Source organism: Phalacrocorax aristotelis, chromosome 5 (assembly GCF_949628215.1).
Source record: "Phalacrocorax aristotelis chromosome 5, bGulAri2.1, whole genome shotgun sequence".
In the NCBI taxonomy this organism is placed as follows: domain Eukaryota; kingdom Metazoa; phylum Chordata; class Aves; order Suliformes; family Phalacrocoracidae; genus Phalacrocorax; species Phalacrocorax aristotelis.
Window position 1 is genome coordinate 61,347,313 of NC_134280.1, and position 14,992 is coordinate 61,362,304.

Below are 14,992 nucleotides of genomic sequence, written 5' to 3' on the forward strand. Positions count from 1 at the left end.
GTTGGGTTGCAGCAGCCTGTTGTCTTTTACAGGCACCTTCCGACACACTCGCTGTTGCCTGTTGGTGCTTGACGGGTCTGGATTTGTGCGGGTGACCCTGAAAGCATTTCACAGCAGGTCTAGCTTCGTAGCTCTCTTGAAGTCGAAAGCACTCTGCTGATGTACGGGAAGCTCTGCTCGCTCCTGTTCATCGCCCTGCTCCCTTGCCCTGCTCTGTGCCTGAGCCACTTGCTGGAGCGTGAGTGGTTTGGGAAAAGCCACCGTGTTCGATAACTGCTCCCATGCTGCCGCCTGCAGACGCAGTAGAGGAGTCTCAGACGGGGACCCCAGCCTGGTCTGGATCCAGAGGTTATAGGTTTCCTTTCTGCACATTTCTTTCTTTTGGAAAGACTGTCAAGCAATTAATTTAAGGAACTCAAGAACTTAATTGGAATTAATTTTCCTGTAATTAATGAAACAAAAATAAACCCCCTATGTTTCAATTAGAGGTGTATTCCGTACAGTCAGTTCTGTTTTCTTCTTCTGTAATTTTTCTTTTTAATTATAAATAGAAAGCAAGAAGATCATTGCAGCAGGACAGAAATAACCGGGCTGTCCCCAGTTAGAGAAGCTAGTCTGGTTTTGGTCACCAAAGAAATGAAAAGCGCTGAAAAATGCATCTGGGAGCAAACTATTTCAGGGAGGCAAACCATTAGTTGTGAATGTATTTAAACATATTAAACAGACATATAGAAGATAGGCACATCAAGCTCCAGACAGATTTTTAATACTACTTCAGAATGAATTCTGCACTTCAGCTTCTAGGAATACAGAAAAGAGTAAACCTATTTTCCATGTGTCCTGTTAGCCCTCTGGTCAGAGAAGACCATGTGGAAGTACAGCTCTGCTCATGAATTACTCCTTCAACAACTTCTCCCTTCTTGCAGTGTTGCAAGCAGGATGCTCTGTAAGCCAGTGCGTATCATAAATTTTCACCTAATGGTCTGAGTATAAACTGAAAAGAGAAGCCTCAGTGAGAAATCTAATGTTTTAAAGGAATATCAAGTTGACTGGCAGTTGCATTTTACATTTTAAAGTCTAAAATGAGTAAATAAGCTCTTTTAATAGGTCATAAAATATTTAGGAGTATTCTTTGTATGTTGTGTATTCTAATCGCCAATGTAAAATTTGTACCTTAATTATTAGAGCAGCACCTACTGTAAATGAGAATTAGTTTAGTAACTATTACTTGGAATAATATGCGTTCCTGATGCTCTTATTTATAATTGAATTTTTTTCTAGTTAGCAAAAATGGAAAAAAGAATATTTCTTAATTTATCTTTTCTGAGAAAGAATTTGAAATGTTTTGCTTTGTTAGGCGACTCACTAAAACTTGTCTTTTTTTCCAATTACATTGAAGTAGACAAGGCCACTGTTTTCTTGACTGGTAAGACTGTTTCAATTTTAGAATGTACTTTAAGGTGAAAAAGGAGAAAAAGCTGTTTTGAAATAGTTATATAAAATTAATCAATACATTTAAAATATTTAACTTCAACTGCAGTGATAATGTTCCTAAATTGGTACTTGCTGATGAAGTTTTTAAGGTTCTATTTACCCCCCAAAAGATTATTTTTTTCAGATTTGGTTTCCCTTTCTTGACTCCGAGCCAAAAAACTTTATGTGCTCTACTCAATCAGTGGCATAAGCTAATGCTTTAATTTTATTTTCCCAAGAAAGGCATAAAACATCTTGAACCGAGGCCTCCTTGCTCTTGCTCTTGAAACACATCGAACTCAAAACCTCAAGGGTGTTTTTCTGTCATCGATCTCTTTTAGATAATGCAGCAAACAGCTTTACTGCTGCAGGTTGTGCTTACAGGAGGACAGAGAGGGATGCTGCCTGGCAGCATGAAGCTAGACATGGCTTTGGACATGACTTAAAACTTGTACAAAATAAGTATTACTGATTTTCTCTTTTGGTTTTTTTTTTTTTTTGGTGCATTATTTGTGTTAAATGGTAAAGAGTACTTTGCCATTTATAAATGGTCTATGAATCATTGCACATGACACAGTAATTCTTCCTGGATGGCTTTTCACAAAGGCAATGCTTTCTAAATGCTTTTCAAAAAGAGAATAACTTTCCAGTCCTGTAAGTTACACTTTTTATAAGTACAGAAGAGATGTTAGGTAGGTAGGAGTACTGTGTGGTGTAGCTGCCCAATGTGCTCAAATCAACCAGGTGAAGTCTGGGGCTGCTTTTCTGTGCAAAGGTTGTAATAAGTCGTTCAGATTTCTTAAAAATTCTAAACCATTTTCACTTGAAAAGTGCTTATCTTTATAAAATAGTTGTGGTGGCATTATTTTATTCACCACTGTAACAGGTGTTTTACTGCCTTGAGTACAGAAAACCTTACCCGAGGAGAAACTGGGCCCCGAAATGACTGCTGAGTAACAGCAGCCTCAAAACCCTGTGCGTGGTTCTAACCCTGGCTTCGACCAATGTGTTTTCCTCCGTGAGTGGCTCGGGAAGCCTGGCTACAGCCCCAGACTCAGCTCGGTTGCCAGCCCCGGCACCCCGGCACGAGCACTCGGGGAGGCTGGCTTTAAATCTCATCTCCTCTGCCCTCCCTTGCAGGAGCGTTTAATGCCCTAGACCTCTTGCCGTCTATCTGAGTAGTTTATTGCCTGGTCTGTAGGATTTCTTAAAAGTAGCTACTTCCAAAGTTTCATAAAAACACTTTTTCTCTAAGGGAAGGTACGGATGCCTCACTGGAAGAGCAGGCCAAAGGGGTTTGTGGCTTCAAGGGCTCATTTCACTACCTCCCCCTCACCCATTTCCCATCTAATTTGTGCCCAGTAGCATTTCTATAGCTAGTTAAAGAAGGTCGGGATAAGATGCATGTCTCCCTGAGAGGTGCCTGGCATGTCTGCAGGCAGCTAAGCCGTGGTAAGGCTCTTGGTGTCAGCAGTTGTGAGCTGGCATATAGAGCGAAAAATGCTGACTTGCAGCCTGTGCAGATCCTTGCAGCCAGGGATACTGTGCACAGACTCTACTGCTTTGTTGGGGTTTTATCCTTGCCTTCCAGTGCCATCTAGTGGGCTCTGGTTTTATTTGCCTAGTAGGTAGGGGTCCAGTAAAGCCATTTCAAGCCTGTGTATGTGCATAGATTGATATCAATATTCTTTTCTGTGTACCACTGTACGCTCTGTTCTCCCAGAATGATACATTTACAGCTATTTATGCTTATTCCCGATATTTAAGGTAGATATAAACTAGAAGTTGAAACATGTCATAGAAAAGTAAACTGGACTACATGTTTGCAATACTTTGTCTTTTCTTTTAATGGAGACTGCTGGGATCGAGTGTAAATGTTTTGACCTTTCTAAATAGTATAGCTGCTTGTTTGCACGTGGAACTCCTCTTCCCATGGTTACTGCCAGTGTGAATGGGTGAGCACCAAGAGTGTGATTGTTCACTATGTTGGGGATTCACAGTCCCACCTGTTGTGCCTGAACCTAGAATGGCTGATATGCCCTAAAAGGCGGTTGCTGTACAGTGCCCTTGGGCTTGCCTTCTAGAGCATCATCTCTTGGCCCATCCAAGCATCATGGAGAGGCTGTTGAGTTGGCACTGTTGTGACTGTGGTGATTGGGATAGCCTTGAGGCTAAGTCCATGAAGTGCACTAAGGCAGTAGCTAGCACAATGGAGGGGTCATGAAGGGTTTTTTGGCCTTTCAAGGACAGCAGGCAGTTTCCCAAATGCTGCCATACAAACTTGATTGATAGACTCCCTAAGAGGTGTCTGTCTTGAGCTGCAATTAGGCCTGCGCCTGCAGTGCTGCTGCTGGTTCAAATGGTGCATTGAGAGGGTTGGTGAGACATGCTTACCATGTTCAGAAACCACTTTTGCCCTTTCTTTGAAACTTACATCAAATGTATATTTTAAAAGCCCTAGTTCAAAATACTGTGCCATTCGCCAATTAAAAGGAAGCAAATTGGGAGCTATGAGAGCCTTCATTTTCTCCACTTGTGCAAATGTGATAACTAAGCAGAGAAGGTGAACTTTCCTGTCAGTGTCTGCAAGTTTATTACTGATGGTGTAGTAAATGATGTTCCCTAGGACTTTTATGAAGAAGATGAGAAGAATACAGAGCCCCAAGCACCGGCATTTTAGATGCATTAAGTTATCTAGCCCACATGTGGAAAACTGTCATTGCCTACTGAGCAGTTAATGTGCCCATCAGTTATGGCACAAACTGTTCTGTCTTTTGGAAACCAGAGGAGGCAGAACTCGGTGTCAGTCAGGTGGCTTGTAATTGCTTTGTTTTGCACAACACTGCATGAAGTGACTGAGTCCCAAAGTTGAAAGTGGTGCAATAAAGATCGTAAATGGCTTTGCATGTGGAGCAAAGAATGCTAAGGGCCTGAAACTTGGTCGCAAGAGGTTTTTAAGCACATATCAATTTACTGGTGAAGGTTGTTGGTTGTCATCATCCTGTCCCCACCAGAGTTAGGAAGCGGCATACTAAGTAGAAAAGAAAAAAGATTGTGTATGTATGCACTGTATACCATATATACACGCCCCCACACACTAGTTCACTTTGCAGTTAAGAGCATAGCTGTGTGACCATATATTGAGGCATTAATAACTATATCAGACATGGCAATGATAGCTGTGAACTAGACTGCAATGCTAGGCTTCAGCTTTCTGCTAAGAGCTGTGCATGATTTCAGGGTTTTGCTAGGGTTTTTGTCCATCCCCCCCACTCCAGAAACACAGTATCTGTGGCCATGAGAATGGCAGCTATCTCTGGAAGGAGAGGTAATTGATTTACTCATATTACAAAGCATGACTGAGGCCCTGCTCTACCCATTATCTTTCTGCTGTGCTGGTTATGTTTAGGTGTACTGGCTGTGCAAAGGAGAGCATCCAAAGTTAGGCCAGGCGTACTGTCAAGTAGGGCCTAAGCAGTCCCTCGGATGGCTGGATTTAAAGAGGCCATCTGGTCAGTGTGCTGACTCATGTGCTCTGTGACCCATGCCGAGGAAAAGCTGGTCTGTTACTGATTTATGGGCCATAAGACCATGATTGTGGGTCTAGTTGTCTCTCCAGTCAGTAAGCCAGAAAATTAAATTGCTCCATAAATTCACTTAGCTTCACATTGTTACCGGAGAACAAGTTAGTTGTGTCACTTGGTAAATTGTCCTTTGGAAAAGTCGGTCTCTGTCCGTCGCTTATACATGATGTGAAAGTGCCCAGCTGAGTTGTCCTGCTAAGCCACACCACTGGTGCTGGCATTGTGGTGACTACTCTGCTCAAGCCAGGTGGACTTGGTGCTGTTGGTCTTATTTGAAGACAAGAGGATTAGCAATTTTTGGCAAAACTCCACTATTTGGCAACAAACTAAAGCAGGGATTACAGAAAGGTGAGTTAATCTGTCTCTGTGCTTCTAAAAGTGGCCAAAAAAAAATTGGCTGATGCTATGGCAGAGTGTCTGTAGGGACGGGCTTGGCTGTAGGCACGGTCCCTTTCCAAGTAGCCCAGCACCACCGGAGCAGAGATACTCAGTCGGTAGGCAGCGCGCTGCAAGTAGGCAGCACTGCTGGGTGCCTCATGCTGCTGTTGTACATGCTGACAAACCTGCCTCAAAACAGCTGCTTGGAAATACCGAACATTTTTCTAAATGCCTATGGAGTTTTATTGGACTAGATTCTGCCTTTGGTTATGGTAAGCAACTCCTAGCTTGTCATTGCCAAGCAACTACCTCTAGGTCCACCTCAGCCTTGTTACGCTTTAGTTATAGAATAGGGATTATTCATGAACATGCCAGTCCCTTCTAGCTGGCTGCAAGATGTCACTTATAGTCGCATTTCTACAGCAGCAGCTTTGCCAGGTGGCTCCCCCTAACTGCCGTACGGCTCTGTGTACTTATCCGTGAGGTACTCACACTTGTAGCGTACCTAACCTGTCTTGTAGTAGCATAAAATATCAGTTGAAAGTTTCACAAAATCTCAGACTCTTTGAAAGCTCATTTTAAACAATTTTTCCATTCATGTATCACCAGGCTTTTAAATGTGTTCTTTTAAATAGTTTCTCTTTTAGTTAAAAAACCACCACCACCAGCAACAAAACAGCATGAGAGTAATACAGGGTAATTTGAGCAATGACCGTAGGTTACCCTGTGCTTTCTAATGAACAGCCACCTGTTTGACAAAAAACTTGATGCAAATAACTTCCAAGTGGAAAGAATGACTGGCTTTAGTAAAATCTAGCTCACTCCACATATCCCGTTAGCTTGAACAGGAGTAAAGTGTAAATGAGAGTGCGACTTGACTCCTTATATTGATAAGTGTGTTTTGGTTTTTTTTGCTGCACATAATCATATTAGTTCAACAGAATCTCATACAAGTGTAAATTTCATAGTAAAGATGTCTTTATTCCAAAATAATAATAATAATGATGATGATGATGATGATGATGATGATGATGATGATGATGATGATGATGACGACGTGTTAGCCAGACAGCTACAAAACATCTACACAAGACTTTGGTAAGAAATATTCATGGTAGCTTTTTCATAATTCCACAGCAAACAAAAACAACAAAGAAATCTAAAAATGCAATCAAACAAAATTTGTTTAAATTGAATGCTGCACACACGGAGTCCTACTGTACATTTTTTTAAGCCCCTAATTTTTTTAATTATTATGTGAAAGGCTTCTACAGTTTGTATGTTAGAAAAAAACCCATACAGACAACGCTAAAATCCGGTAGTTGAGGTCTACAAAACTGGAGTGATATCTGTGCTTTCAGTTCAGCAGTACTAGTCAGGAGATAAGAGCGATAACAGTTCTCATTTTTATTGACGGATAATCAGTGGCTATTACACTACTAGAAAGTTTACAGTAACAGTTCAATAATTCTACATATTGTATATCAGAGCTTTTTTTCTGAATAGAAAATCAACCTCTTATTTTTTCTTAATTTGTTTTTGTTTGTGTTTTTTTTTTTTTTTTTTACAAAATGTAACAAGCTTAAATATTTCTTTTGTATCAAGTTAGAAGAAAGACAAGTGACTTGTAAAATGTTTCAACAGAAACAGTGTGAAAAGCTGAACCTAAGCAGGAACGATCACACATTTCTGATGCAGTGCAATCTACATTGTCATTGCACGTATTAACAAGGTGGGGGAAAAAAAGCTTCCAACATTCATAACTTTAATGAGCCTAGGAGAAATGACTGGAAATCACACTGAACAGCCTTCTAAGAGAAAACAAAGTAGAAGGAGAATCAAATTAGTAAGAACCACAGTGAAAGGAATGCCAGATTGTTTTAATGGACAATTTTGTGGGCACTTTCAGAAAGGCGTTTTGTGTTTCCTACATACCTAAAGGTGTATTTGGACTATGTAGCCTTTGGCAAAGGGAGTAATTAAAAGACAACAGCTTGATGAACTGGAACAAACATGAAAATGAAAATAACAACGTTGGTTTTGATTGATTATTTGCAGAAACACGTGTGGTTTTGCTAGATTAACTTGAAGAAGTGGTAAGGGTTGGTGAGATAAAATAGAGTCCATAAACTTATAACACTTTTCTCTGTTTAGGCGAAACTTCCTTCTGCTCCCTCTGCCCCAAGCTCTCACAGATCCAAGCCTACAAAAACCATTCTGTCACATATTTCATAGTCAAAGGTTACTTTTTGAATTATTAGCCTCAGCTGGGATAGCCTCTGTCAGGCTGTGCGGGTCTTGATTGCATACATAGCTCTGCCCTGGCTGAGCACCTGGCACTAATCGCTGTAGCTCTTCTCTACAACCATCTGTTTCTATGCTCAGCTGGTCACTCCTCCAGTATCTATATCACTGCACTGCTTTTTTGGTTGGGATTTTTTTTTTTTGCTTATAAAAGGGCAAGATAAAGTCATAAACACGTTACTTAGGGACAGTCTTGCTGCTACACTGTAATGACAGTGCTATAGAGATATAAACTGCAGAATTTTTCAACCGGCAGAAGGAGGCAAACTATTTGAATTAATATTATTAAATGAGCCAAGCTGTACAAAATGTAAAAGGTTTGGTTTTAGCATTAAACTTTGTGATATTCCTTTTTCTCCTGGTTTGGTTCACTATGGGCTTGCACCCGTTTCATTTAGCAGTGGCAGGACAGGCTTAACACTGCAGTTGGTTCCATTATTTCTTGGGCCTGCCCTTCATTCCCGATCTAAAAAAAGGAGTAAAATACCTTGAGGGGGGGTGGGATGCAGCAGCTATGGAAGTCCTGAGCAGCCCTTGCAGTGTTGGGTGGAGAAATGATGAAAAGCCCTACAGTGTAATGCAACCAGCCTGTCTAACCCGTTCAGGTTCAGGGAGGTAATGAGGGAATTTCCCAGGGTAGTGATGGTGAAGTTGAACGACCTCAGTGGGTTGTGGTTCACACCAAATGCAGACAGTAAAACCCAGCTGTCAGGTTTCAGGATTGTGACCAAGTGTTAAGCAAGTAAGTGAATTACTTAAGGCTGGTTTAAAGACACTATAAAACATTTTTTCTCCATTCATTTCTCTCAAGCTTGTTTTAAGAGTCACCATCAACAGTCTTTGTTTTCAGTGCAGTTATTACTTATGTAGAGACATAGGTGTATGCTGCCTTTCCTGGAACCCATCCCCTTCATCTCTCATCTTTAGTGTTAACTTGTTACACTTACAGGACAGTATTTTATTCCAATCGCAAGCGAAGCCCAAGGTCTCGCTGGTCCTACACCTGGTTATGTGTAGGGACAAGAGCTAAACTCTGCAGGAGATGGTGTAAAATAGCAAAAGCAATTAGAATGGTGAGGAGCTTTCTTCTAATCTCAGGTGGTTTGTTGATCACTCAAGTGGTCAGGGAAGACATTTATCCTGGCTGGTATATCTACAAATGAGTAATTCTCACAAATTTAGTAATTTTTAGATCCTCCTGTACTCTGAGTAAAAAACCATAAATGACGTTCCTGTAAATACATTCTTGTGTCAATCTGCAATTAATATTTTAAGAGGCTGTCATTGTTTCATTTCAGAGGCTTCCTTCCCTTTGTTATACTAGATGCATGAGAACCTGGCTCACCTTTTCTCTACTTTCTCTCCTTATTATATTATAAACCTCTTTCTCTCTTCACCTATGATTAACAACCTCACAAAACTGGATCTAATATTTTTGTGTGTCTCATGTGGATGTCTTTCCGTGACACAGCTGTTGCGACTCTCTGTTTGGACCAATTTCTATTAGTTCTGTATCCATTTTGAGATGCAGTGGATAGACCCAATATAAGAATATGGCATCTAGTTATGACATTCATGTGTTTTCTTTTTGTGCTGTTTTGACTGTGACTATGTAGTGGGCAGGCATCGCTATTGAGCTGCACAAATAATTTCCTTTTTTAAGTTTTAAAGAAACAAAGACTGTGTCACATGGACCATAACATCCATGTGAAGAAAAGTATATAGGATAATTATTCTAACTATCAGCTTAACCCAATAATGTAAAAAGATAAACATGCACCTTTAATATTATTGAACCAGCATTACTGAAATTACTCCTTGGCATAGTTGTATAATCACGTAGGCACTGCTTTGGATTTTCAAAATCAAATTGAGAGACAACTCCTCCCACATAAGAAACGTCACTTGGTTATGTTAGCATGCATGCATCCCATGTCTTTACAAGCAGTATTTCTATATGGCTATTCCATGTCCACAGTTATGTCTGTATTTTAGGTAAATGACTCATAATGATGAACTATTTTTATGCATTAAGGGCTGGCTGGAGTACCAAAGATTTACTCTCAGCATAAATCTGTGAGGAAATATTTATAAAATATATCTCTTGCACCAGCAAGACTAAAAAGCAAACCACACTGCAAAAAATGAAAACTAATATACACTTTATATTTTTTTTTTGTTTTAAAAACCAAACCAAGGTTGACTTTCCATTTAGCTCAGAGTGCATCACTTGGAAGCCATGTGTTTTGTTAACAAGGATGAACATTACATGCTCTTAGCTCCTTTTTGTCTTTGCAGCTAGTAAACTGAGTGCTTTTGGACCTCTTCTTTACCATCATGTAGCGTTCCTGAATTCCACCTCCACAGAGTGTAGAACATTCTGTCCAAGCAGTCCATGGCTTCAGCCTACAAACTGAAAAAATAAGTAATTTGATTAAGTTTTTGGTATTTCAGTCTAACCTACATATTTCAATATGTGTACCACTACACATGCGTGCATAGCTACCTCTTTTGAATCTAAGATAGCATATTGCCTAGTTTATTACAGTAGGAATTAAGAAACCCTAGTTAAGTATAACACAGGTGCATTTGTCAAACATTGAAAAATTTATTTTAAAAATTACTATCTACATTATAAAAGACAGATAAAATTAAGGAACTGTTAAATGTCAGACAAGTGTGAACCATGACTTATCAGTAATTCATATCCAGATAATGTAAACTATACCACAAGATATTATGTTTTATTGATTTGAGGCATCAGTGCTTGATAATAGCGTCCCTTATTGAAAAAGCAGTCTGAGTTTGAATCAGATTATTGAGGTGGAAATCAATTCAGTTTTGAAATTCAGCATTGGATCCAGAAACAAATACTTGAAAGTTGAAAGGTAACTGGATGCAAAGATTATCACCCTGTTCTGCAGAAATTTCAGTCAGTCCCGTGACAAGTCTAAATTCTAAGCTTTTTTCACATTCCACACTTTGTAGTGAAGAAGGAAAAATATTTTCAGTGATGGGACGTGGACAGATGTGAGCCTTTCTCCATTGTGCCCTAAACTTACGTTGCATGTTTTTGGTGACAGGCAAACACTGAAAGTGGCTATGCTTTACTGCTAAAACTTTTTTTAGGCTGAAATGCTGAAAATGTTCTTGCAGCATGAAGTGGAGCTGCTCACAAACTCCTGCTATGCAGAAAAGACAAAAAGACATGAGCATACTAAAATAGGGTTTCACTCACCTGGATATTGCTCACTATCTATATTTTTTTTCGCTTGTTCACTTCTTCTTTTCTCCCGGGCCTCTTTCCAGCGTCTTTTTTCCATACCTGGACCTCTCAGGCATTTCCTTACTCGACATTTTGTACGTTGGACAGTTTCTGGGCATGCTGTTCCTCCAAACTGTGGTTCTATTTTAATCATTCTTGTTCGGATCATATGGCCTTTCCCACATGAGGTATTGCATTCGGACCACTGGGACCACTCCGTTAGTTCACAGTCGATGGCTGCAAAGAATAAAAAATGGTACATGAAAGCTGGCGGTCTAAGCATAAGGTCAAGAAGAAACATACAGATGTGCCTAATGAGTTTTTACACCCTAAACACATGAACACAACTTAAGCCTCCAGTCTTCTCAGCAAATGCTGTGAGGCTACATGTCAAAATTTTCTGAGTCCATTTCTAGCAGAACCTGTTCTTTGACACTTTCCTCACTTCCTTTTTGAAGAATGGTGCTGGCGGATCACTAAAATTACAAAGAACATACAAATAATTCCCCTGTGCCTTCTTCAATTTTGCCACCCATATATTTGTTTTATATCAAAAAGCTGTTAAAAATTAAGTTATATTTACAAAGAATCTGATACCTCTCGGATATAAGCTTTGTTTTACTGATAGTGTTATGTAACAAGCAAGATTCACTAATACCATTATGCCTTAAGTTTTCATCCTTCAGCACTGCTTAGAACTTACAGCCCCAGTGAAGAATAATCAAAATGATATTTCCCATTATTTAAGGAAAGCTGCATTAGCAAATTACAGTGTAAAAGCCTTTTAAACCAATACTTTCTGTGGAAAAAAAAAAGTAATTAGTTATAAAGCCTCATAAACCAGCTGACAACAGGACACTAAAAGCGGTCATATCTTATTCATGCAGCAGTGCCTTGGGCTATCACGCTTCACAATGACTGCAAAGCAACTAGAAATTTGCCCCTCCTAAGAAGTGGGGGATTTTGGTGGTGTAAGGTAAAAAAAAAAATCAATGCAGCTGTCTCCACACCATCCACTGGCTCATATGATATTCCAGGATGCAAAGGAATGTAGATCAGTAAAAACGTTACGATACAGTTCAGAGATGTATCAAAGATGGAGCAATCCTCTTTTGTGCTCTTTCTGTGAGCTAGAAGAACCACACAAGTGATTTTAATCCTTCTTTCCTTCCTTCCTTCCTGGCACACATTCTGCATTTGAGTAAAAACCAGTTTTACAGTTCTGACTTATTTACTACTGGGAAGTGCACAAGCTGTTGCCTGAAGTTGTAGTGTGTTAAAAACGCAGAAACCGTATGCCCAAAGCAATATTGGCCATCAGCATAGGGTTAAGTGAGGCAAGCTGAAATTAAGACATGGTCATATTCCAGCTCTCAATAGGTGAAAGTGCAGGATAATAATAATACAAAAAATTTAAAAATCCATAGTTGATATCACTCCTACCTAAGAAGTGATGCTAAAAAATGGTGACAAGAGTTTTGACCCATAGACTGTTGTGCACATAATTGGCCTCCTCTTTCCAGCGAGTTTCCCACACTTACGGCATTCTGGGAGCATGCATTTTTCTGCTTGTTCCAGCTCCTCGTTGCAGTCTCCAAGCTCAGCAGCAGATTTCAGCATCCTTTGCCGGGTTCGCATTCCCTTCCCACATGTTACACTGCAGTCACTCCATTCAGACCAAGGAGAGAGTAGGCAGGGGATGGTATCTAACATGAAAATAAAAAGGTAATAAATTATTGTTATACATAAATTACAAAGGTATACATTTTGAAAATAATACAGGTGGAAAAATGTACTATGTCCTATCTGTCATCGACTAATTATACTTTGTTGTCACTTTGGACGAAAAGAATCACAGGCTGAATGATGTTGCTGAAGGAGTTTGGAAAACACTATATTGAAAGGTTTGCTCTGTTTTAATACATTTTCTTTGCTATCTTTTTCTATATCTTATTCAAATCTGCAGAATCCCAGTGCTTCTGGGGAATAAATAGTTTAAGAAAGTATGTTTCAATCACAACTCCTGTAGAAAAAAACAGATTGTTGCAGTGGACAGGACTGGAAGTCAAATTGATATAGTCTAAAATGCAATACTTCCCCATTTTATCTAACAAGAATCCTTTTAAACTTAATTCTTTCTGTCTTTGATGAATACCTTAACATTTCTTAAGAAATTAATAACAATATTAATAGTTACAGTAAGGGTGAGGCTAGCTGACTGCACAAAAGGAGCACCTCAATTTCTGAACTGTTCATGGGGTAAAAGGAGAGGGCACTGTTTTATTCTAGCTGTATGATTAAATATAGCTCATACTCCATAAAGTTGCTTATGTATGGCTTGCTAATGTACACATCACTGTATGGGTAATACAGTAATAGCATACCACTGAATATTTTTTACTGATACTCTCACTCTGTTGGTGAATGTGGTATTCAATGCACAGTCCCTAAAGGATCTAATTTTATGGAGTACAAAAAGCAACATTGCTTCTGGTTTAGCTGTATTCTTTGTGTGGTGAAGCGATGTGTCAGAAATGATGCATCTGTATCAGAGGAGATAAACTGATGGACACTTACGGCATTCAGGCATCATGCATTTCTCTGCCTCTGTAGTTTCTGCCTTGCACATGGATCCATCAGCAGGAGTCATCTTGATCATTCTGTGTCTTCTTTTCATACCCATGCCACAGCTAGCACTGCATTCATCCCACTCTCCCCATTCAGTGACAAGGCAGCTGCTAGGGGCTATTCAAAATGGACAGAGAAAATAATTCTCTAGTAAAGCTCACAAAAAAGCGTTTTGAGCAGTGCCTCTGCTATTGGCTGAATTTTACAAAGCTAAATAAAATACTTACAACATTCCTCATTTACAATACATTTCTCAGTCTCTTCAGTAGGCACTTTGCACATAGAGCCATCTTCAGGGAATTGTTTTACATATCTCTCTCTAGATCGCGTTCCCATCCCACAGGAAACACTACAGGGGGACCACGTAATCCAGTCAGACATCATGCAAGTGGAACCATCTAAAACACAGAGAACCATTTCAATTGCTAATATTAACACACTTGCTCATAAATCTGTAGTTGCCCATTTGTGTGCAGTATTACTTTTATGCTGCCTCTCACATTCTATCCTCTCCTCCATTCCTTACTTTGCTCCTTTCCTTTATACTTCTGCGTACTTCATGCAGCAACTCAGATGAACTGCAGAATTGACCAGACAGCTTCAATTTGTATTCTTCAGCACTTATTCCTCTGTTTGCCATAACCCAAGTCATAGAGCAACCGACAGCTTTAAGAACTTTAAAGGAAAAGTGAACACTACAAGGTGTTCTTCTTCTCTGCAATGATTACCTTCATCACTGCAGCCTGGACCCATGCATGGCTGAAAATCTTGGGTATCTGGACAGGGCACACTGAGGTCCAGCTGAGCTTTAAGCATTCTCTGCCTCATCCTCTTGCCCTTTTCACAGGTAGAAGAGCTGCAGGCTGACCATGGGGACCAGTTTGAATATATGCAGGTCTCAGGGGTGTCATCTAAAAAGTAAGAAAGGGCAGTGAACATTAAAAATAGATTGTCCTCTGTTTGCTTCTCTTTACTTGGCTGGTGTTTACTTGCTAGTAAGTTATCATAGAATCATAGAGTGTCCTGAGTTAGAAGGGACCCACAAGGATCATCGAGTCCAACTCCTGACCCTGCACCGGATAACCCCAAATTCAAACCATATCTCTGAGGGCGTTGTCCAAGTGCCTCTTGAATATCACCAGGCTGGTGCCGTGATGCCTACCTGGGGAGCCTGTTCCAGGGCTCCACCACCCTCTGGGGGAAGAACCTTTTCCTAATGCCCAACCTAAACCTCCCCTGGCACATCTTCCTGCCTTTCCCTGAGGTCCTATCACCAGTCACCAGAGAGAAGAGATCAGCACCTGCCCCTCCTCCTCCCCTTGGGAGGAAGCTGTAGAACACAATGAGGTCTCAGTCTCTT

At 40.1% G+C, this 14,992-nt stretch overlaps 1 protein-coding gene and 1 long non-coding RNA gene across 2 annotated transcripts in view; one reads left to right on the forward strand and one right to left on the reverse strand.

Moving 5' to 3' along the window:
• LOC142057929 (uncharacterized) overlaps positions 1 to 14,992 on the forward strand; it is a 363,120-nt gene that overhangs the window by 272,926 nt on the left and 75,202 nt on the right. The window lies entirely within an intron of this gene.
• The window catches only part of SPON1 (spondin 1), a 206,069-nt gene continuing 197,468 nt past the window's right edge, over positions 6,392 to 14,992 (reverse strand). Inside the window, exons 11-16 of the mRNA XM_075094884.1 lie at positions 14,361 to 14,543; positions 13,860 to 14,030; positions 13,582 to 13,749; positions 12,546 to 12,710; positions 10,978 to 11,241; positions 6,392 to 10,152 (exon numbers count right to left, since the gene is read on the reverse strand). Coding sequence (XP_074950985.1) covers positions 9,989 to 10,152; positions 10,978 to 11,241; positions 12,546 to 12,710; positions 13,582 to 13,749; positions 13,860 to 14,030; positions 14,361 to 14,543 — 1,115 coding nt within the window. The 3' untranslated portion in view covers positions 6,392 to 9,988. The remainder of the gene's footprint in view (positions 10,153 to 10,977; positions 11,242 to 12,545; positions 12,711 to 13,581; positions 13,750 to 13,859; positions 14,031 to 14,360; positions 14,544 to 14,992) is intronic.